This window comes from Myxine glutinosa, chromosome 9 (genome assembly GCF_964187855.1).
Source record: "Myxine glutinosa chromosome 9, kmMyxGlut1.1, whole genome shotgun sequence".
Taxonomy (NCBI): Eukaryota; Metazoa; Chordata; class Myxini; order Myxiniformes; family Myxinidae; genus Myxine; species Myxine glutinosa.
Genome location: NC_136269.1, coordinates 62,503,180 through 62,527,919, shown reverse-complemented (window position 1 = coordinate 62,527,919; position 24,740 = coordinate 62,503,180). Strand labels below are relative to the sequence as shown.

Below are 24,740 nucleotides of genomic sequence, written 5' to 3'. Positions count from 1 at the left end.
GAAGTTATTAACCCAACCCTTGTGGGGTATGTAGATAACAGTAGATGTTCCTTCAGTTCTGCAAGTAAAACTTACCTCATGGATGTCGGGATTCCTCCAAATTTATTTGTTTCATGTTATAAACAGCATGAGCGACTGTTTAAAAAACGAATCATGTGTGTTTGTGGTTTATAATATTTTACAAGCCCGGCTATGCCGCTGTTAGACTTTTGGTCTTGTTTATTTATACAACCCTTTGATTCCAGCACAGTGAGACCTTCGATTTACTTGCTCAATTAAAAAGAAAAAAAGAAAAAAAAGAGTATAAGCACTGATTGAATATCATTGTTTACACTTCCACAAGATCAATACCAAATATGGAGTAGTTGTATTGTGGAAGTTGCTTCTTGCATGCAGTCTTGTGCATGAATGAGCATTTCCTTGTGTTGCAGTCATACCTCATCTTTCAGACCAATGAGCTGGCTGGTTTAGATCATCCTGGGAGGATCGAGCCATTTGCTGATGTGATTTGCCAATAGATCACGCAGATTTTCTGTATAGAGAGTCAAGGTTCATGAAAGAGCGAGTGTACTGAAGTGATGCGGACATAACATGCCAAAAGGAACAGTTGAGAGAGGGGGCGCCAACAGTGGAGCTGAAGGACACGCTAGAGGGAGACCTGGACAAACAATGGGTGTGGGGAGGAATGGGGGCAGAAAATGAGGAATGGTGTGGACAGGATAAATACAGAATGAAACTCTCAAGAAGGAAACACTGGAAATTTGGAAGGTGGGGAGGATGGATAACAATGTTTGAAAAGATAATGGTTTTGGATTAGGGATGATATGACATGATGGTGAACAGCTGTCTCGAGGATGGGGAGGGAAGAATGTGATTGAAGAGGATGTGGAAGTTGTTGCTGTTGTTGCATAGCCCCAGGCAGTTCTCTCGAACAATACCGTGTCACAGAGACAGTCGATCGATCTCGCAGGAGCGACCCAGAGATACCCTACGTCCAGGATGGTGGACCCCTCCTTCACAAATTCAAAGAGTGAGAGAGTGAGAGAGTGAGAGAGAGATGAGGCAGGAGGGGAGTGTGTGTGGGGGGGGGGGGGGGGGGGGGGAGGCAAAGCACAGAAAGAGCAGGGGATGCAATAACGGAAAGGAAGGAGACAGTTGAAGATGGAGAGACCACAGACACGGACCTGTCTGTAATGTGAAAGTAATAGGCACAGAGACTCAGCTTCAACATGGGAGATTGCAATGATGTTGAAAGCCTTGGTTTTCACCACATTAATCTGACCAAAGTGTGAGGCAGGGGTGCCAGGCCGAAGGGGAGACATCACGCTGCAAATGAAGGCCTTGTCGGTTGTCAAACGTTCATACAGGCCAAGAAAAGACATTGCACAATGAAGGATGCCCAGTTGGCAGCTGGATTTGGATGCAATCTTGAAAATATGGTCTGTCCAAGAAAGATGAAGGTTGATGGTGAGACCCAAAAGTTTGAGTGACTTAATCTCTCTCTTCAAGTGGTTTGTTTGGGAAGTAGACAGAACAGTTTGCCAGACGGTCCTTTCGGAGAGACAGGGTGAGTGTGTGGGCTTTGTCGGGGTTGAAAGACATGTTCCAACTTTTGGATCAGCTCTTGATTTTATCAAGGTCTGCAGAGAGGGAAGAGGCTGCTGCCTTCCTGTCTGAAGGATGAGAAACTATATGGCAGATGGGCAACCATCAGCAAAGAGATAGGCAATATGTTCTGAGGAATCAGAAAGATCATTAAACAATAAAGGATTATTTTCCAAACAATGCAAGTTCAACACTCATTTTCACATTAATACAAATTCCTGTTCTGCATCGATAACAAGCAAAAACCAATCCCATTCCCACACTCCCAGCACCAGAGCTCTTGGCAATCGAAAGCAATGTTTAAGTGAAGACTCAAACATTGTGCCACATGTAATACAAGCTACTTGATGCGGATTGTCGATTTTATGGCACAATTACATCATGCTGAAGCATTTTAACATGAGCGTATCACTGTGCCATTGGCAGTTCAAAGCTGGTGCATTTGGTTGTTCTTGCTGTGGATTGTGCTCCAATTTATAAATACAAGAGCAGCACATTGCATTTCACAACTAATGAGAAGCTTGATAGTGGATCTTGTTTAAGAGCATTAACATGGGAGTTTGGTAAGCTTAGAAGATCTGGTATTGGTAGATCAAGTGATGATCGCAATGCATATCAGTCAGGTATATGCTATTTGTTGGCATTCGATTAACAGGGCACTCTCGAGTTGAGTGTTATTGGTGAAAAGAAACAAATCAAAATAACCCAGGTGAAGCTCCTTATTTAGAGCTGATAAAACTTCTTGCAACATGTTGGTGATTCGTGCTACCCAAAAAACTTATGGTATATTTATGGGGTGGTTATTGCCCTATCGTTTGAATTGAGAAGATATTCTAGCATCAAGTTTGCCGTGTTCGATAAAGCCCCCTAAAAACCTCGTTTCCGACTGGATGCTCCTGGTCGATTGGAGGTGGGGGATAGGATATTTTGGCAATCATCGTTTACTCATGATGTAATGAACATACCGTTTGGCTGTCTAATGCTTGAACTTGCACAAAAATGATGTGTTATTTGCAGTGTTTCAGACGGGCAGTGTTCAATGTATGAAACCACTTGCATTCATTGATGGAAAATAAGGTGGGTGCACAAATTACGTACCATCAAGTTGTCTCTTCAGCATTTTAGGACCGTTCAGCAAGCCGCTTGCGATTGGCCAAAACAGAATGATGTGCTAGGATTTTTGCAAATGATTGACCAATGCAAGCAGGGTTTATGACATGCTTTTTGAACACCGAAGCAAACAGGATATCATATGAGTAAGTTGAGTAGAAGATCATACAAACTTTTCTGGTCATGAAAAATAACATTCAAAGATTAGAAATTCCATCCAAAAACTTGCCCTCCATTCAGGCAAGCACCCCACACATCCATCATTACTCAACCCCACCACCTCCTCACAAATTGCCCCTAAGAAGAACCGCCTTTAGAGGCCATTTATCCCCACAGAGCAGGGGTTGGCCTTTTTTTGGGCACCTTGGTCCCCTTTTTGAAGCAATGTTTATGGCCGGATGCCCTTCCTGCCGCCAAGCCTGTTAGTCGCCTCTTGCGACACACAGGAAATTGCCAGCAAGATGGTACTCAATTTGCCGACCTCGGAAGGATGATAGGCTGAGTCAAACCCCCCTGGCATTAATTCAGCGATCGACCGGGATTTGAACCCAGGATCCTGGGATCCCAAGCCGGCACCCTAACCGCTAAGCCAATACCAAGCCATACAGTCTGCAGCTCTTAAAATAATATACACCACCCACTCGTTTTTGTTATGAAATCTAATTTTAATGAAACATGTTGAAAATGAACTATAAACATTTGTCTCATTATAGTTTATTGGTGAGAGTTTGTGGAACTGTAGTAGAGAGGATATCTTCAGTTAATGTTAATGATCACCTCTATATTTTACAAGAATAAATGCTGTTGACCTGAGAACAATATTCACAAGCAGAGATGTTTTATATAAAACGGTATTAAAATATTGCAGAAATAGCTGTAAAACCAATGTATAGGAAAAAAGTACTCCAAAATAAACTAAGCGGCAGAAACTGCATTCGTGCAATGTCTGAATATGTGGTCAATTTGGTATCTTATCAGTCTGTATCCATATTAAAAGTTTTGAGAAGAGTGCAGTGAGCTTTGTCACAGACGAGATCACTCAAGATATTTAAGCTCGAGAACTGGTAAGCATTAAGGCTTTTCCAATGTTAGCTCTCTAATTAGCTTACTGCAAGATCCATCTGACATGGCAGAGGAATGCTAAGCCACACAGATGATTTCAAAACTAGCCAGAATACCAGCAATAAAATGACCTACACTTTTCAATTTCAAATGACCAGCCTCAGAGGCATTATGGTTAGAGCGGCTGCTCGGGGTCTGGGAGGTCGGTGGTCCGGATCCCAGACAAGTCATACCAAAGACCTAAAAAATGTACCGCTTCCGTGCTTGACACTCAGCATTTAAAAAGGAGAGAGGGCGGACAAACAGCCACAACCGAGAGTTGGTAATAACATCGCAGGCTTTGATGGGCTCCACCTTTGTTGAAGATCCTTTTCAGGGAACTCGTATTAATATAATGTACAAAACAAATGCAAAACATACACAAGAGGGCTGGTTTAATGCCCCCACCTGCATTTCTCAGATTTTATGGCTAAATTCCCAGGAACAAGATATCGGTTTAATGAATTGAAATAAACTCTAAAAACAGGTGTGCTGCTCTCAAATCCAAAGGAAATGAACAGAGTACAAGAAAGTCTTAAATTAAAATAACAAATCAAAGCAAGTTTCAGCAGAGTTTCATCATACCCCAAAAAAAGGTTAATCGTGCACCATCCCTGCACCTCAAAAGGACAAAGTTCTCATTGAAAACCATGTGATTATTATCAAGTACACCATTGTTAGTAAAACAGCATTAAAAGCTTGCTGGGACAGGAGCAAACAAGGCATTTTGAGAAACATTAGGGGCCATCAACATGTAAAATATTTTTAATTTTAACATTAATTTAAGGCTCATAGTGGAGCTTGTACATAAATCATGAGCAGGACTAAGACATAGTCGATACCAATGTACTTGAATGTGAATTGCAAGGCCATTAGTGGAAAATCTACAAATACACGTAGTACTCGTATACGGAATTTGAACCAGAGCTCTGAGCATCATGAGTCAACAGTTAAGAGGAGAATGCTAAACAGGCCAACCCATTACTGCAGTAACTGCAAAGACAGGGGTGGAAATAGTGGTGCAACTGTTAAGAGTAACAGAGAATGTGCGGATGGTGAAGAAAATAAAGGGGAGTACTGCTGGGAAAGGTGTATGCTGCATGTGTGAGAAGTGTTATGATTTATGGGAGCGAGACATGGGTAATGAACGTAGAGCAGCAACGAAGGCTGGAAAGGGTGGAAATGCGAATGGTTCGATGGATGTGCGGAGTATCGTTGAGAGAGAGGAAGACAAATGATGAATTGCGAAAGATGATGGGAATATTGCCTGTGATTGATGCTGTGAAGAGGAACAGGTTGAGATGGTTTGGTCATGTGTTGAGGAAGGATGAAAGTGACTGGTTGAGAAGAGTGATGGAAATTAATGTAGAAGGAAGTAGAGGACGGGGAAGACCGAGAAAGACTTGGCTAAAGATGGTGGAAGAAGAAATGCGGGCAAGGGGGTTAACAAGGAGAGATGCAGAAAATAGGGCAAAATGGAGAAGATTGTCATGGGGACCGCAAGGCCCCCGCTCTAGCAGGGAAAATGGCCTTAAAATGCATGTTGTTGTTGTGTTGTAGTGCTGGGAATAATATGCGAGGTAAGATTGAAGGAATTGGACGGCTCATGCAGGAAAGGGGTTGTGAAAAGTTTGCGATTTTTATGTGGATAAAATGTAGATGGCCCCTTAGTATCTTTGCGTAGCCACAAGTCAAACTGGCAAAACGTTCCATGAGCTAATGCAGTGGTCAGCCCGTGATCCTCGAAAGCCAAAATAGGATGCAAATGTAAATAATTCAATAAAAGGAAAATGTACAGAAGAACAGCCCTTACCTCTTACGAATTGCATTTAGTAAAACCAACCTACGAGATGGGCCAACTTGTTGGATTGTACTGAAGGGAAAAAGATTGGTTAACATCCTTGTACAACCTTTGCCAAGCATTCTACTCCAGGTAACCCAACAATCCAAATTATCGTTTTAAAGTTGAATTGAGGAATTGAGTTATGCTATCATATTGCACTCTTCATTGAGTAAAGGACAAAATGTTAAAATCTTCTCGCCCAACATTTGACGTGTTTACAGCACGGAGTAAATTTAGATCGGTGTCACATGATATGTCACAGTGGTCGGTATGGCTTGCAGAGCTTTGCAATACATTTCACTGGATTAGCAAAGAAGCAACACAACAAGCACACAACAAGCATTAAATTCAGCGATTTAAGGTGCATCCACAAGCAAATTTAAGAAAATCCTTACTTTTGAAACCATTCCAAGGCAATGCCCTCAGTCTTTGAGAAAGATATTCTGTCGATCACATCACGCAACGGACGCCATGGCAATACAAGCTCTTCTCGAGAAATAAGTTCTTTCTTTCTGTGGAAAGGAACATGACCAGAAATGAGATTGTACGGCTGTTTGTTAAGATTTTCACAAAAACAAACTGCATTGCACTAAAGTGTGAACAACAATTAACATTTAAACAGGTTACAAAAAGAGAAACAAATGTAATTAATAACACACACACACACACACACACACACACACACACACACACACACACACACACACACACACACACACACACACACACACACACACACACACACACACACACACACACACACACACACACACACACACACACACACCATTTATCTGGGCCAAGGGTTTCCTGGATAAAATATATTTCTGGTTAATGGATGTCGGTGTCATTAAAAGAGCAAAGCGAAAATGGACGTCGTGTAACGAAGCTCAATTCATACCTCAAATGATGATTCACAAACACAAGTATTTATACACTTTATACTATACACATGTACTGTATATAAAAATGAGCAAATCAAATATACTGTATAGAAAAATAAATTTTTGTTTTTGCAACAACTGCGATTTTTAAAGGATGTTTAGTACATTATGCGGCCAATTCAAGCCATCACTTTATTTCCCAGCAAGCATTTTATTGGCACAAACTATTTCACAACTCTTGGTAGATGATGGTGATGATGATGTCTTGGTTTTTAAACCAATCGTTCTGCCGATGTCATTGCCACGATCACGAGCAACCACAAGAGGAACGGAAGAATGGTTTAGATCTGCTTCACTCTTCAGTTTGGATTCCAAGTTTGTTTGAAGTTTGTTCCAAAACTCCTTCATTCCTCTTTTCTCCCTCCTCTGGAACAAACTCCCCCACTCTCTTCAATCCCACTCCTCCCTCCAGGTCTTTAAAACAGCTGTTCACCTCCATATCTTATCTTCCCCCATCCAAAACCTTGATCTTTTCTACCCCCGCTAATTTCACCCCAGATTCACTTTTTTGAAATACAAACTTCCTTCCTGGAAGTTCTTGCAGTGTCCTTGTGTTTTATACTTCTCCCACACCCCACCCCCTTCCCACGCCTCCTGCCCCCAAGCCCTCTCCCTCCCACAGATCTCCCGATGTCCCTGCTCTCAAATGTTGTATTTGTGTGCTTCCCCTTCTCTCCCCATTTTGTCTATCGCTCCCCTTATTATATACTTTGCGTGCTTCCCCTTCTCTCCCCATCTTGTCTACCGCTACCCTTATTATATGTTTTGTTGTGTCTCTGATTTTTTGTGTGATAAATGTGAGCTCTTTCACGAGCCTCGATCCTGTATACAAAAAAGAAAGAAAAAAAGAAGCCATTACTACTAGTGCTGTAACCCAGATGTGAAAGCCCAGATGGGTTCTGACCGAAACAAAGCGGAATTTTTTTTCACCAATTCTACCACCAACCACAAGCCCACGTAGTAGAGCAGGCAGCAACAGGAACTACAGTAGCGATTCCAAATGATTTTCTGGATAATCAAAAAGTGTGAGAAGCCATGATTTTTTTTCCAGATAATGGGTCTTTCCTCGACGTGATTTCCGGATAAAAGACGTTCTCGCGCGGACACAAACACATGCATCTTCATATTGCATAATATACAGTAGTCCTAGTCTTTTACGGACCCCTACACTATCAGACACCTACTTTTGCCAGGATATTTTCACAATTTGCCAAGTGTTTTAAATGCATATTCTCCCTCAACCAACAGACACCCGTTCATTACAGACAAAGCTTTTGGAGCATTTTGTCCACCCGAAAAACATTACACCTATTTGTGCGAGACAGGTCAGGGCATGATGACAGAAATTATACCCTTTTTTAAATGTCATCATGCAAAAGTGACAGGAAGATTTGATTACTGTGCATAAACAAATGGCTAACACTGCAACCCATGACAGAACAAGGATTATTCTCAGTGTGGCTCAACAACAACAACATGCATTTTAAGGCCATTTTCCCTGCTAGAGCAGGGGTTAGCCTTGCGGTCCCCATGACAATCTTCTCCATTTTGCCCTATTTTCTGCATCTCTCCTTGTTAACCCCCTTGCCCGCATTTCTTCTTCCACCATCTTTAGCCAAGTCTTTCTCGGTCTTCCCCGTCCTCTACTTCCTTCTACATTCATTTACATCACTCTTCTCAACCAGTCACTTTCATCCTTCCTCAACACATGACCAAACCATCTCAACCTGTTCCTCTTCACAGCATCAATCACAGGCAATATTCCCATCATCTTTCGCAATTCATCATTTGCCTTCCTCTCTCTCAACGATACTCCGCACATCCATCGAACCATTCGCATTTCCACCCTTTCCAGCCTTCGTTGCTGCTCTACGTTCATTACCCATGTCTCGCTCCCATAAATCATAACACTTCTCACACATGCAGCACACACCTTTCCCTTCAGCTTCAGCGACACTCTCCTCCTCATCAGCATGCCACTCAGTTCCCGAAACTTCTTCCATGCACATCTCACTCGAGCAACCGTTGCCGAGTCTGATCCACCTTCTCCATTCAGCATGTCTCCGAGGTAGCAAAATGTTTTCACACCTTCCAGCTTCACGCCGTCTCCAAGATCCAACTCAACATTTCCTCCATCTGTAGCTCCCTCTGTGCACACCTTACATTTGAATGTAGCTGCCACACTGGTAAATGACCCTCTCAGACCACTACATTTTTGATGAACCCACTCAGCGCACATTGTACATTGAATGGAGTTCACTCCGACACCCTTCCTGCACACAGCACACGGCCACTTCCCAGTTCTTTCCACCTCACCACATGCTTTACCACTTGCCATCACCTTCGTCTTTCCGATATTCACCTTCAGACCTTTTGTCTCCATACATTCCTTCCACCTGTTCATCTTTTCCTTCAGTCCATACATACTTTCCGCAATCAACACCAGATCATCTGCATACAACAACTCCCACGGTAAACCCTCCTTTACGTTCTGAGCCAGCAACTCCATCACAGCTACAAATAGTAGTGGACTTAGTACCGACCCCTGATGCACTCCCACCTTCACCTCAAACTCACCACTGTTCCCGTCCTTCGTCCTTACAGCTGTGCGCGCTCTTTTGTACATTGCCATCACTACTCTGATCAACCATTCCTCCACTCATAACTTCCTCAATGCCCATGTCAATACTTCGCGTGGAACCCTATCGAATGCTTTCTCCAGATCAACAAACCCAAGAAACAACTTCTTCCTCTTCTCCAAGTACTTCTCCTGCAACTGCATTACAATAAAAAGCAGGTCTGTCATTCCTCTTCCTGGCATAAATCCAAACTGCATTTCGTCGATCTTCACCTTCTTCCTTATCCTCCTCTCCAACACCCTTTCCAATACCTTCATTCCATGCTCCAATAACTTTATCGCTCAGTACGAGCCACACTCCAGAGGGTCACCTTTCCCCTTGTATAGAGGGATGAGGGTACTCAGTTCCCAGTCCACTGGAATGCGGCCTTCTTTCACCACCAGATTACAGATCTCTGTCATTCTCTTCACACCCCAACTTCCTGCTGCCTTCAACATATCTCCCACAACTCCCGTCGGCCCTCCCGCTTTTCCACTCTTCATTGCTTTTATCGCTTCCTCAACTTCCTTCTCAGTTATCGTCTCTGCCGGTCCTAAAACTGGGTTACTCTCTATGTTGCCATCCCATTCATTCTCTGTATTCAACAGCATTTCCATACATCTTTTCCATCTTCCTTTAATTCCCTCTGGGTCGACAACGATTTGTCCCACTTCATCCTTCAAGCAACTCACCCCCATCACATCACACCTCTCTTTCGCTATGTGCTTTGCAATCCTGAATACCGCTCTCTGACCCTCTTCCGAATCCAAGCGTTCTCTGAACATTTTCCTACATGCCTCCTGCGCCTTTGCTACCTCTTTCTTTGCAGCCTTCCTGGCTGCCTTATAACTTTCATGCTCTGCTGTTTCTGCTCCCGTACTCTTCGCCTTCTGCCACTCCTTGAACTTCTTCCTCTTCTCGTCAATCCTGTTTCCAACTTCATCATCCCACCACCATGTTTCCGAGTGCCTCGGTGGTCCTTTTGTCCATCCACATACCTCACCAACGGCTCCCAACAGACTAGCTTTCATTGACATCCAACCACTTTCAAGCTCAACCACATCATCCTCTACCCTACTCAGCCTCTCTTTTAATGCCTCCCTTACTGTCACCTCTTTCAACCTCCACACCTTCATTCTTGGTTGGTACTTCACCCGCCGAGCTCTCCTCGCACCTTTCACCCTTATGTCGCAGACAACCAAGTGGTGCTGTGAAACAGCCTCCTCCCCCGGGATCACCTTTGTGTCCCGGAGGTGCCCCCTATCTCGCCTACGCACCATCAGGTAGTCAACGGTTGTCGTCGACCCACCTGACGTGTATGTAACAAGCTTATTATCCTCTTTCTGGAACTGAGTATTACAAATCAACAAATCAGCTCCATCAGCAAACTCCAAAATCCTTTCACCTTCTCCATTTCTCACACCATATCCGTAACCCCCATGAACTCTCTCAAAACCATCCATACTCCTTCCCACATGTCCATTCAGGTATCCTCCCACCACAACAACTTCCTCATCTTTCACGTTTTCCATCAGCTTCTCTATCGCACACCAGAACTTGTCCTTCTCTTCATCGCTTCGACCAACCTGCGGAGCATATCCCGAGATGACGTTCACCAAGAGCTTTCCAATCATCATTTTCACCATCATCAACCTATCACTCACTCTAGTCACACTCACCACACTGTCTACAAGCTCCTCAGAAAACAGGACACCAACACCATTCACGCCCTCCGGGCACCCTTGCCACACAAACTTGTATTTCTGTCCCTGCCTACCCTTCACCATTCTCACAACACTTCCCTTCCATCTCGTCTCTTGCACACAACATATGTCCACTCTTCTTCTGACCAATACTTCCACCACTTCTCCTGATCTCCCTGTCATTGTTCCTACATTCCATGTCCCAAACCTCAGAAACCGATCTCCACTTCGGGCTGCACCCTGCCCATATGTAGTTGTAATTGTCATGGTTCTCTTTTTGAGGCAATGTTTTTATGGCCGGATACCCTTCCTGACGCCAACCCTCTTAGTCGTCTCTTACGACACGCAGGGATACGGTGTACCTAGTCTGACCAGGCAGGGTACACACTGGGAAACGTTTAAAACATGGAAATTCTGGGGGGGGGGGGGGGGGGGCGGCGTCAGCATCACGGCTGTGGTTTAAACATATTCCAACAATATCCAAACAGAACCATGAAAACCATGAAAAACAATCTGGGAAAAGTCTCCAAGCGAGAACGTGGATTTGAGAAAGAAGGAGCAGAGGCGGAAGAAAAACGAGATACAGGGGGCGGGGCACAAGCCGAGACGAGGAGGAGAGCGAACAAGCACGTGTCCGGGAGGAGAGAAAGAATCAATATAGAATTCTTTGTCTAGGGAGGTGAGGTGAGGGGGATAAAATAAAATAAAAGAAACAAGCAATACAGCGAAGGAAAGAACCCAAATCGACAAAACACCGACGGGGGGAGGGAAGCCCCAAGTTACCAGGCCGCGCACGAGGTACGACCCAGAAAACGATTAACTACACACAAGTTTGTACGAATTACAAATCAATACCAACCAGAAACACACAATAACACGTACACAGCAAAATAACCAGTGGAAATTTGACAAAGACAAGAATGGGAAAACACAAACTTCGATGCCGTGGAGAGCTCTACGCTTCACTCGCCCGAGGACTGTGTGTGTGGATCAATGTGTGGAAGTGCTGATGTAGCTTGTGGTCAGTCAGGTAGAGCAGTGGTGCTCAGGTATTGGTGTGGGTAAACACAGGTTGTAAGAATTCGGAAAGAAAGAGCAGAAATCATGAAATAAAGGGAGTCATGATGATGATCTGATGACAACACACGATGGTGTAATGGTTAAAGCATCTGCTCCGAGTCTGGGAGGTCGGCGGTTCAAACCCTGGCTGAGTCATACCAAAGACTTGTAAAATGGTGCTTTATTGCTTGATTTTCAGCAAAGAAAAGATAAGAGCACGGTCAATCCCCAACGGTTGGCATATATACGGAAGGAGGAAGTGTGTGTGTGTGTGTGTGTGTGTGTGTGTGTGTGTGTGCACGCGATCCACTACAAGCCTCAGATCCTGGTAAAAAAAAAAAAAAAGTACCTCAAAAAGAAGAAGATAGTAGACAAATGTCTGAACAACTTTGTCTAGGATTGGTTTTGTACATGCCAAGTCAAATGAACTGCCAGTGAGTGGGCACATGATACAGCAATAGACAAATTGTGGATGCTCTTGTATACCTGGGCTGCTAGTGGACTACTATAGTGCTCACCCTGGCATCAAGCTCTCAAATATAACACTGTTACCACAAACACAGCATCTCACATGCAGCCATGTGACATTATGATCATCGCCACACTCAAATTTCTAAAGTGGCTTTTGCAAGTGTAAGTAGAAATGGATGAGTTGAGCTTTGCAACTGAGTTAGCCAATGTCATTAATGTAAAAGATGTTATAAGATGTTTTAGACTTGCGACGATCTACTGTGTCAGGCAGCAAGCACTATCCAGAAATGTTTTGCTCAATTTGCCTTTTTTTTTTTTTTTGCATTGTCATTTTTGCATGAATTACAACGTCAACGAGGAAGTAAAGGATAAAGCCACAGCTAGATCTAACTGAATGAAAGCGGATATCAACATCTCTTAGGTGATGTTGTGTGAGATGGTTGTCTCATCATGGTCAATGAAACAAGCACAACAGACATTGCTGGTGATGATCGAGAGGCGTGTATCATTGCTAAGGCTGGATGGGAGTGTGTCACTGAAGATACAGAGAACCATGGTGAGGAGGAACTCCTTCATGCCCTCTCATCTCTTCCCTCGTGCCCGCTCATCTCTTCCCTCGGGCCCGCTCATCTCTTCCCTCGGGCCCGCTCATCTCTTCCCTCGGGCCCGCTCATCTCTTCCCTCGGGCCCGCTCATCTCTTCCCTCGGGCCCGCTCATCTCTTCCCTCGGGCCAGCTCATCTCTTCCCTCGGGCCCGCTCATCTCTTCCCTCGGGCCCGCTCATCTCTTCCCTCGGGCCAGCTCATCTCTTCCCTCGGGCCCGCTCATCTCTTCCCTCGGGCCCGCTCATCTCTTCCCTCGGGCCCGCTCATCTATTCCCTCGGGCCCGCTCATCTATTCCCTCGGGCCCGCTCATCTCTTCCCTCGGGCCCGCTCATCTCTTCCCTCGGGCCCGCTCATCTCTTCCCTCGGGCCCGCTCATCTCTTCCCTCGGGCCCGCTCATCTCTTCCCTCGGGCCCACTCATCTCTTCCCACGGGCCCACTCATCTTCCCACGGGCCCACTCATCTTCCCTCGGGCCCACTCATCTCTTCCCTCGGGCCCACTCATCTCTTCCCTCGGGCCCACTCATCTCTTCCCTCGGGCCCCCTCATCTCTTCCCTCGGGCCCCCTCATCTCTTCCCTCGGGCCCACTCGTCTCTTCCCTCGGGCCCACTCGTCTCTTCCCTCGGGCCCACTCGTCTCTTCCCTCGGGCCCACTCGTCTCTTCCCTCGGGCCCACTCGTCTCTTCCCTCGGGCCCACTCGTCTCTTCCCTCGGGCCCACTCGTCTCTTCCCTCGGGCCCACTCGTCTCTTCCCTCGGGCCCACTCGTCTCTTCCCTCGGGCCCACTCGTCTCTTCCCTCGGGCCCACTCGTCTCTTCCCTCGGGCCCACTCGTCTCTTCCCTCGTGCCCACTCGTCTCTTCCCTCGTGCCCACTCGTCTCTTCCCTCGTGCCCACTCGTCTCTTCCCTCGTGCCCACTCGTCTCTTCCCTCGTGCCCACTCGTCTCTTCCCTCGTGCCCACTCGTCTCTTCCCTCGTGCCCACTCGTCTCTTCCCTCGTGCCCACTCGTCTCTTCCCTCGTGCCCACTCGTCTCTTCCCTCGTGCCCACTCGTCTCTTCCCTCGTGCCCACTCGTCTCTTCCCTCGTGCCCACTCGTCTCTTCACTCGTGCCCACTCGTCTCTTCCCTCGTGCCCACTCGTCTCTTCCCTCGTGCCCACTCGTCTCTTCCCTCGTGCCCACTCGTCTCTTCCCTCGGGCCCACTCGTCTCTTCCCTCGGTCCCACTCGTCTCTTCCCTCGGGCCCACTCGTCTCTTCCCTCGGGCCCACTCGTCTCTTCCCTCGGGCCCACTCGTCTCTTCCCTCGGGCCCACTCGTCTCTTCCCTCGGGCCCACTCGTCTCTTCCCTCGGGCCCACTCGTCTCTTCCCTCGGGCCCACTCGTCTCTTCCCTCGGGCCCACTCGTCTCTTCCCTCGGGCCCACTCGTCTCTTCCCTCGGGCCCACTCGTCTCTTCCCTCGGGCCCACTCGTCTCTTCCCTCGGGCCCACTCGTCTCTTCCCTCGGGCCCACTCGTCTCTTCCCTCGTGCCCACTCGTCTCTTCCCTCGGGCCCACTCGTCTCTTCCCTCGGGCCCACTCGTCTCTTCCCTCGGGCCCACTCGTCTCTTCCCTCGGGCCCACTCGTCTCTTCCCTCGGGCCCACTCGTCTCTTCCCTCGGGCCCACTCGTCTCTTCCCTCGGGCCCACTCGTCTCTTCCCTCGGGCCCACTCGTCTCTTCCCTCGGGCCCACTCGTCTCTTCCCTCGTGCCCACTCGTCTCTTCCCTCGTGCCCACTCATCTCTTCCCTCGTGCCCACTCATCTCTTCCCTCGTGCCCACTCATCTCTTCCCTCGTGCCCACTCATCTCTTCCCTCGTGCCCACTCATCTCTTCCCTCGTGCCCACTCGTCTCTTCCATCGTGCCCACTCGTCTCTTCCCTCGTGCCCACTCGTCTCTTCCCTCGTGCCCACTCGTCTCTTCCCTCGTGCCCACTCGTCTCTTCCCTCGGGCCCACTCGTCTCTTCCCTCGGTCCCACTCGTCTCTTCCCTCGGGCCCACTCGTCTCTTCCCTCGGGCCCACTCGTCTCTTCCCTCGGGCCCACTCGTCTCTTCCCTCGGGCCCACTCGTCTCTTCCCTCGGGCCCACTCGTCTCTTCCCTCGGGCCCACTCGTCTCTTCCCTCGGGCCCACTCGTCTCTTCCCTCGGGCCCACTCGTCTCTTCCCTCGGGCCCACTCGTCTCTTCCCTCGGGCCCACTCGTCTCTTCCCTCGGGCCCACTCGTCTCTTCCCTCGGGCCCACTCGTCTCTTCCCTCGGGCCCACTCGTCTCTTCCCTCGGGCCCACTCGTCTCTTCCCTCGGGCCCACTCGTCTCTTCCCTCGGGCCCACTCGTCTCTTCCCTCGGGCCCACTCGTCTCTTCCCTCGGGCCCACTCGTCTCTTCCCTCGGGCCCACTCGTCTCTTCCCTCGGGCCCACTCGTCTCTTCCCTCGGGCCCACTCGTCTCTTCCCTCGTGCCCACTCGTCTCTTCCCTCGTGCCCACTCGTCTCTTCCCTCGTGCCCACTCGTCTCTTCCCTCGTGCCCACTCGTCTCTTCCCTCGTGCCCACTCGTCTCTTCCCTCGTGCCCACTCGTCTCTTCCCTCGTGCCCACTCGTCTCTTCCCTCGTGCCCACTCGTCTCTTCCCTCGTGCCCACTCGTCTCTTCCCTCGTGCCCACTCGTCTCTTCCCTCGTGCCCACTCGTCTCTTCCCTCGTGCCCACTCGTCTCTTCCCTCGTGCCCACTCGTCTCTTCCCTCGTGCCCACTCGTCTCTTCCCTCGTGCCCACTCGTCTCTTCCCTCGTGCCCACTCGTCTCTTCCCTCGTGCCCACTCGTCTCTTCCCTCGTGCCCACTCGTCTCTTCCCTCGTGCCAACTCATCTCTTCCTTACGAGCCAACTCATCTCTTCCTTCCGAGTCAACTCATCTCTTCCTTCCGAGCCAACTCATCTCTTCCTTCATGCCCACTCATCTCTTCTCAGAGAGGCTCTTGACCAAGTTAGGAACCTTATTGACTTTGCCCTTAACGCCAACGATCCAGCCATGCTGGAAGTATCCACAAAGCTCCAGAAACTTCTTTTGGATTCGTGCATCATACAGTACATGGATATGTAGATGCTTTTCACATCAATATATAAAAGTTTTACATGGATAAATTTGTGCGTTGTCGTTATCGAAAATCAATTCCCTTGTGATGAAAGGACACCTCTCATGTAGGAACACTTGTGCTTGGATGCATCGGTGTCTGTAAAAGCCAAGGATGACTGTACATATTACTTTGTATACAAGGAATGTAGGACTGTCCAAATAAAGCTCATAAATGTTGCCTTAAGCTGAAGGGAATTTTGGAAAGATACAAATGTTTTTTCTTTTTTCTTACTGACTTTAGTAGTGTAACGAGGAGGTGGGCGAAGCTTTGCAGAATGCCGACGTCCAACTTTGGAATAGTCACCAGTTCATAGACCAGCTTCACAAACACCACATGGTCCTCTTTGGAAAACTTCCTCCCGTATAGTCGAATATACCTGCGAAGAAAGGTTTGGTCACAAAGTTTAGTCACAAACATTGAAAACCTCAAAATTAAACAAACAAACAAAGAAAACGACACCATGAAAGCTCAAGGACAAGCGACGACTAAACCAGGACCTACCTGGATAACAACCATATTCCTATCAGTTTTTATGATGCGTAGACATCTGTTTTGTTATGATGGACGCCCTACACTTTTGACAATTGATATTGTTTACACAAAATGAAAGACAACGACAAATAAACTTGTCTGATGGCACTGGCAGATGTGATCAAACAGTACAAGTTAAAAGAAAGCTCTCGTATATGGGGGAGAGGTCAAATTCTAAATTGCACGGCAACTGAGAAATGAGAATAAATCAAAGACCAGGTTTCAGCAGAGAATTTGTTTCATCATGCTCCAGAAAATAAATTAATAGATCTGGCTCAGGTTATACTGGGTGGTTCGCCATCCTTCTCCCAGCAGCAGTTAGGACAGGAATTTGGCCATGGAGCCGGCGACAGCTCGTCGACCCTTCGCGAAGGACACCATGGGATGGGTTGGGAGAAAGTAATCAACTATGGAAGTGAACAGCTCAGAATAACTTGTTCATTCTGGCACAAGATTAAAACAGAATATTTGACTGTGGCCCAAAGGACAGGGATCCCTGTATCATGTGGCGTTACATATAAAATGAATATGTGAGATTTACAAGATTCCACAGTCATGGTTAACATCGGATTAAAACGAAATCAAAAGAAATGCGCAACGATGTAAATAAACCAGTCCAAGCAAAATAATGTTGATCTCTTTACCTCCAATTATGTTGCAATAAATAAGCAGCAAACATCTCGTAAAGGCCCCTTTGCATGAAAGACAATCCTAATACAATACTAGGATGGAATGAGTTGAGGTTTGGTGGTTGGTACTCGGGGTGTTTGTTTTCAGAGGTAAAGAAAGATCATATCCCAGGGGATTCCGGGTGGGTGGAGGCGCCATCTCTCTTTAGAAGTGAAAGTGTATCGGATAACACCACCTGGTGGAGGACGCTAGTTTAAGTACAGTATTTGCCTTGGACATCATAAATAAAAGTGGGGGGAGTAACCTGTCTGGAATGACGACGATGGCGTCGTAATAGGCGCCATTTTGTTACCCAACGAGCCACCAGCGCCGTGCATTCGTAGCCACAAAGACACAAATTACAAACTGATTTTTCACCCAGCTGAGCCATGGATGGCAATAAAATCGGGGGGTGGGAGAGGGTAGGGTCAGATAGGTTCAAGGGTGGGTGCTTCGAGGGAGAATCTTGGTATAGCATTGGGGTTGGGGTAAAAAACAAAAGTACCAGGGACTGAGCAACAGGCCGGTAAATGGTTAACCCTTTATCCCCAGGAACTACTCGACCGAATCTCAATATAAAGACGTCATTTTGATTGGAACAGTGAGCACATCCAATTTACACTTCACCAAGTGTCATTACATTGGACCCCGAGATCTCCAAGGGTCTTCACAGGAACCACAATGGTCTAGAAAATTCCCTGTCTGTTCTGGAGTATCATAAGGGCGGCACAATCTTTAGGAGTGGGATGGGATGGAATTGAGGGTTGCTACACATGGATACATGAAGAATGGTGTCAGATGTACTTGATTTCATATGCAAATGTTTATTCAGTAACTGTAAGCGAATGCATCTTTCAGAATGATACTTGACATCATTGTCATCATGAACTCCAATAACCTGTCCAAGTAAGGATGATGGTGGTGGCAGAGAATACTTGTGGTGGTGGTGGTGATGATTAGTCAGAGTAGTTGCGATGATGATGTAAATAGACGTGATGGTGATGGTGAAAGTCATAGTGGTGCTGGTGCTGGTGAGAGTCATAGTGGTGGTGGTGAGAATTGCAGCGGTGGTGGTGATGGTGAGAGTCATAGTGGTGATGGTGAGAGTCGTAGTGGTGGTGGTGATGGTGAGAGTCATAGTGGTGGTGGTGGTGGTGAGAGTCAGTGATGGTGGTGAGAGTCATAGTGGTGATGGTGAGAGTCGCAGCGGTGGTGGTGATGGTGAGAGTCATAGTGGTGATGGTGAGAGTCATAGTGGTGGTGGTGATGGTGGTGAGAGTCATAGTGGTGGTGGTGAGAGTCGCAGCGGTGATGGTGAGAGTCATAGTGGTGCTGGTGGGAGTCGTAGTGGTGGTGGTGATGGTGAGAGTCATAGTGGTGCTGGTGGGAGTCGTAGTGGTGGTGGTGGTGATGGTGGTGAGAGTCATAGTGGTGCTGGTGGGAGTCATAGTGGTGGTGGTGAGAGTCGCAGCGGTGGTGGTGATGGTGAGAGTCATAGTGGTGCTGGTGGGAGTCATAGTGGTGCTGGTGGGAGTCATAGTGGTGCTGGTGGGAGTCATAGTGGTGCTGGTGGGTCATAGTGGTGCTGGTGGGAGTCATAGTGGTGCTTGTGGGAGTCATAGTGGTGCTGGTGGGAGTCATAGTGGTGCTGGTGGGAGTCATAGTGGTGCTGGTGGGAGTCATAGTGGTGCTGGTGGGAGTCATAGTGGTGCTGGTGGGAGTCATAGTGGTGCTGGTGGGAGTCATAGTGGTGCTGGTGAGAGTCATAGTGGTGCTGGTGCGAATCATAGTGGTGCTGGTGCTGGTGAGAGTCATAGTGGTGCTGGTGCTGGTGAGAGTCAGTGGTGCTGGTGAGAGTCATAGTGGTGCGGGTGCTGGTGAGAGTCATAGTGGTGCTGGTGCTGGTGAGAGTCATAGTTGTGCTGGTGATGGTGAGAGTCGTAGTGGTGGTGGTGATGGGGAGAGTCATAGTGGTGGTGGTGATGGTGGTGAGAGTCATAGTGGTGGTACTGATAATGATAGTCATAGTGGTGATACTGATGATGATAGTCACAGTGGTTGTACTGATGATGATAGTCATAGTGGTGATACTGATGATGATAGTCATAGTGGTGATACTGATGATGATAGTCATAGTGGTGATACTGATGATGATAGTCATAGTGGTGATACTGATGATGATAGTCATAGTGGTGATACTGATGATGATAGTCACAGTGGTTGTACTGATGATGATAGTCATGTCGTGAAAATCAAGCGCAGACACGACTTTCCTCAGTGTAGGCTTTAATATCATTTAGATCGATAATATCTCCTGTAACAATACATGCAACAATAGGCATTAAATCAGAGCATTTCAAGCACAGCAAAGGTAGCTTCGATATAACAATGGTTCGCGCAGCGCAGCCTTTGGGGCGTACATACCATTCAACTACTGGATAATGTCACAGTGAGTCCCGCCGGAGTGTCCGCACGCCCCGAGTGTCCCGGGTCTTATAGACGGCCCCCCTTTTTCGTGGCGAGCATCCCTGGGTTCACCTTGGTATAATTTCACTACATTCTCCCCGTCGTTAAAACAAGACTACCGCTCGGCAGTTCGCAGGCAAGCATCAGCAATAAATGAAAGGGTCACGTCAATCCACGTCAGTCAGTCCACCCGTAGCGGTCGGGCTGGCGAACCTCCCTGCCAGTTCGTGTTCGGAATCTACCGGGCACGGCGTCCCCAAGCCCGGAGTCCCCCGCGTCGGAATAGCCGCCGCAGGACGGAGTCGGAGGGGGCGCCCCTGCGCCTTCGGGCACGGGAGCGGGGGACGACGGGAGTAACAGTGGTAGTTCCATAGGGGAAGCTTCGATAGAGTCCATAGACTCGTAGACGGGTTCGTCGATATCCCTGTCGTCGTCCCCACATGGGGCGAGATGGCGAACGGAGACAGTAGACTCGCGGCCATCCGCCGTTAACACGCGGGCATGCTCGGGATTAGCCTGGAGGACCTGCACCTTGTCAACAAGGGGGTCGTACTTGCTAGTGCGAACCGCTCGTTTGAGATAGGCGGGCCCCGGTTCAGCGAGCCAGCTGGGTAAAGACTGGATACTGCCGGAGCTTCTAGGGTGGTGGAACAGTCGTTCGTGAGGAGTCTGGTTGGTGGCAGTACATAGGAGAGCCCGGATCGAGTTTAGAGCGGCAGGCAGCGACCACGCCCATTTATCGAGGCCTCGGCCGAGGGTCCGAAGGCTTAGCATGACGGCCCGCCATATAATCCCATTAAAGCGTTCGATCTGTCCGTTAGCTTGGGGCCGGTACGGGGTGGTGTAGCTCGAAGCGACATTATTTTGGAGCAAGTAGCCCCTCACTTCCTGGGACAGGAACACCGCACCCCGATCGGTATGCACGTAGGCCGGATATCCGAACATAGAAAACAAATTCTGAAGGCACCGAATAACCGTGGCAGCCGACATATCCCCGCACGTGTAAGCAAAGGGGAATCGGGAATACTCATCGACGATAGTGAGCAGATAGCGAGAGTTGCTCGACATTGGCAGCGGCCCTTTGAAGTCCATCGCCAAGCGCTCCCACGGTCTAGTAGCCCTAACGAGTGTCCCCAGGGGAGGGCTATAAAAACGCGGTTTGAGTTCCGCACAGACCGCGCAATCACGGCAGATGCGGCGGATGTCCTCCATCGAGTACGGCAGATTGCCCGCGCGCACAAAATGCGCGAAGCGCGTCACCCCGGGATGACACATAGTGCTGTGCAAAGTGCGCAGCCCCTCCAAAGTTACGACCCCCGCGCAAGTGGCCGGCCTCGATAAGGCGTCAGCGACCAGGTTATCCTTCCCCGGGCGGTATTTGATGGTGTAGCAGAAGTCGGCGAGTTCGATACGCCAGCGGGTGATTTTCTCATTCTTAATGCGCTGAGCATGTAAGGTGTCGTACATAAACGCAACACTCTGTTGGTCCGTGATAATTTGGAAACTCCGCCCAAGCAGATACGGCCGCCATCGCCGAATAGATTCGACGATCGCGTACGCTTCCTTTTCGACGGACGAATGCCTCCGCTCGGCGGAGGTGAGAGTCCGCGAGAAGAAAGCCACAGGGCGGCCTCCTTGGGAGAGGGTCGCCGCTATCGCATGGTCCGAGGCATCACTCTCCAAAACGAAAGAGGCACTCTCGTCAATCGTTGCGCCAGCGGCGCCAGCAATGTCGACTTTAAGGCCCTCGAAGGCCGCCAGGGCGGCCGGGCCCATGGGGAAAGTGTCGCAGGCCACGAGGGGGCGGAGCTTAGCAGAGAAATTTTGCACCCACTTCGAGTAGTGGGCGAACAGCCCTAGAGCGCGTTTCAGCGAAGCCCGATCGCTAGGCGGAGCCATATCGAGCAAAGGGCGCAGACGCTCCTTATCTGGAGAGACGGAGCCATGGGTCACGGTGTACCCCAGAAGGTCTACCGTGCGTAGAGAGTATTGACACTTCGCCTCATTCATGGTTAAGCGATATTTCCGCGCAACCTCGAGGAAGCGTTTTAGATTAGCGTCGTGATGCGCCTGGTCGTACCCACAAACCGTAAGATTGTCCAGATAGACAAAGACATCCGTCAAATGCTCCTTCGCAACGAGGTCATCCATAGCTCTCTGAAAACAAGCGACGCCGTTCGTTACCCCAAAAGGAAGTCTCGTGAACTGGTACAACCGCTGACCCGATTCAAAGGCCGTAAAGACGCGATCAGCCCTAGAGATGGGGACTTGATGATACGCACTACGTAGATCGAGAGTGCTATAAACGGAATACAGGGCCACCTGGCGTACCAGGGCGTCCATCCCCGGTAATGGGTAGGCATCCAGCTGTGTAAAGCGATTAATCGTTTGCGAATAGTCGATTACCATTCGCCTGCGGTGAGCCTCACTCCGCACCACTAAGACTTGGGCCCTCCACGGAGACCTACTGTGTTCTATGATACCGTCCTTCAAGAGCAGGGCCGTTTCCTCCGCAATGAATTGCGCGTCCGCGCGAGAGTAGCGCCGCGATTTGATGGCCACAGGGGTACAATCAGTGGTCAGGTTGGGGAACAGTGAGAGTGGCTCCATGTCCATTTGAGCGAGGGCACACACAGCGAGCGTGTCCGGCCCTCCGAAGTCCATCTCTAAACGACCATGCCGCTTAAGGAAATCAAGTCCTAACAGAACGTCAGCGCATAAGGCCGGTAATACCATGAGATACACGTCCGGGAACGTGCGCCCATTTATCACAAGTTTCAATCGACACGCCCCTTTTGTGCTCAACCGAAGTCCCTGAGATGCCATGAAGATCCGGCGGGTTGTCCCGAGAACCGGCCACCCATGTTGTCGCACGAGACGCTGATCAATAAAACTATCCGTGGATCCCGTATCAATTAAAGCTTGCGCAACAACGCCCGCGACCATGAGCGGAATGAAGGCCTGCGCTAGGCCGGCAGACCCGGCAGGTATAGTTCCGGCCGGGCGAGAAGATCGCGCCTCGCGGGTGGATCCCACGCCGGCTGCAATCCTTCGGGCCTCAGCAGGAGCATTGAAGTCAGTTGGCTCTTCGGTAGTTTCATTTGCCAGAGTGGGTGTGGAGTAGTCGTGAGAGAAGCCTCCAGACGGCGCTCGAGCCACGGGAGAAAGTTCACTGCCATCTGCAGAGTCATATGCCAAAGCGGGTGCATGTAATTCGCAAGAGCTACCGCCAGATGGCGCTCGAGCCACGTGAGAAAGAATTCTGCCATCAGCAGCTGGACATGCCAGAAGGGAAGCATGTAATTCGCAAAAGCTGTCATCAGATGGCGCTCGAGTCACGTGCTGCGTTTGCCGCACCTCGAGAGGCAATTCCAAAGTGGGCGCATGTCGCTTGTTTGAAGGAGGCGTTTGCACGCCAGTCAAGGTTAGATGCTTTGTGACCGGTCGCGTTTGCGCCATTTGTTTCGGCGGCCCGACGTATCTCACCAAGGTCGGGCGAGAAGCCAGAGGCCCGCGAGGAGGAGGGCGGCTCATCAAAGCTGTGCAAGGCGCCCCGTCCGGTGCTCGATCCATTGGTTCAGCGATGAGCACATTCAAGGTCGCTCGGGAATGCGTGCCCCGGGCGGCCTTTCTGCAGACTTTTGCAAAATGGCCTTTAGTGGAGCAGAGGTGACAGGTCGCCTCTCGGGCCGGGCATTCAGTCCGGGGATGCTGCCGATTGCCACAAAAATAACATTTTGCATACCGGGCAAGCCGTGGCCGGGCAGCGGCAGCTGCAGTGAGGCCGGATGCGGAGTCCGCTTCCGGAGCACCCAGGGACTCGGCCGTCGTGGTGGTTGGGTCCTCCTCCGTATCCTCGGCGATGGCCCTCTCGGGTCGCGCGAGTTGCGAGGTCCCCGCCACGACTCGTGGGTTATCATAGGCGGTCAATTGTTGTCGAGCATCTGCATAAACGCGCGCCAGCCGTAGTGCCTCTGTAAATGTCAGCTCCGCGACCTCCAAGAGACGCAGCCGCAAGACTCCAGAACTAATTCCGGATATGAATGCATCTCGGAGCAAATCGTCTTGAACTTGCTCATGAGTCCGGACGTCCTGCACACAATCTGCCAATAAATAGCGCAACTCCTGCGCATAGCGATCGATCGATTCAGACGGTTGCTGCCGTCGCTGAGAGAGTTGATGCCGGCCGTGCACAGCGCTCCGTTTCTTTATGTAAAGGCGCTTCAGCTCGGCCAGGGCCGTATCATACGTCACAAATCGAGAAATGGTCTTGTACACAGTGTGATGGACCTTGGACTGTAAGACGGACAGCCGTATCTCAGCGGTTGGCTCCGTCTCGTGAGCAGCGAAGTAGTTCTGCAGCGTGTTGAGCCAGTGAGCAAACTCCGATGCAGATCCTTCAGCCAGAGGGTCGGCACCGAGAATCGGAACCACGATCATCTTGTGGTCAGCCATGGCGAAATAAATGATATTAAATGTCGTGAAAATCAAGCGCAGACACGACTTTCCTCAGTGTAGGCTTTAATATCATTTAGATCGATAATATCTCCTGTAACAATACATGCAACAATAGGCATTAAATCAGAGCATTTCAAGCACAGCAAAGGTAGCTTCGATATAACAATGGTTCGCGCAGCGCAGCCTTTGGGGCGTACATACCATTCAACTACTGGATAATGTCACAGTGAGTCCCGCCGGAGTGTCCGCACGCCCCGAGTGTCCCGGGTCTTATAGACGGCCCCCCTTTTTCGTGGCGAGCATCCCTGGGTTCACCTTGGTATAATTTCACTACAAGTCATAGTGGTGATACTGATGATGATAGTCACAGTGGTTGTACTGATGAT

The 24,740-nt window shown here is 49.1% G+C and overlaps 1 protein-coding gene across 2 annotated transcripts in view; it reads right to left on the bottom strand.

Annotated features, from left to right (window-relative positions):
- PSME4 (proteasome activator subunit 4) overlaps positions 1 to 24,740 on the bottom strand; it is a gene marked incomplete in the record, with an annotated part of 199,381 nt that overhangs the window by 171,818 nt on the left and 2,823 nt on the right. For both annotated transcript variants that reach the window (XM_078784397.1, XM_078784398.1), the window contains 3 exon segments: positions 5,630 to 5,689; positions 6,055 to 6,171; positions 16,466 to 16,606. In XM_078784397.1, coding sequence (XP_078640523.1) covers positions 5,630 to 5,689; positions 6,055 to 6,171; positions 16,466 to 16,606 — 318 coding nt within the window.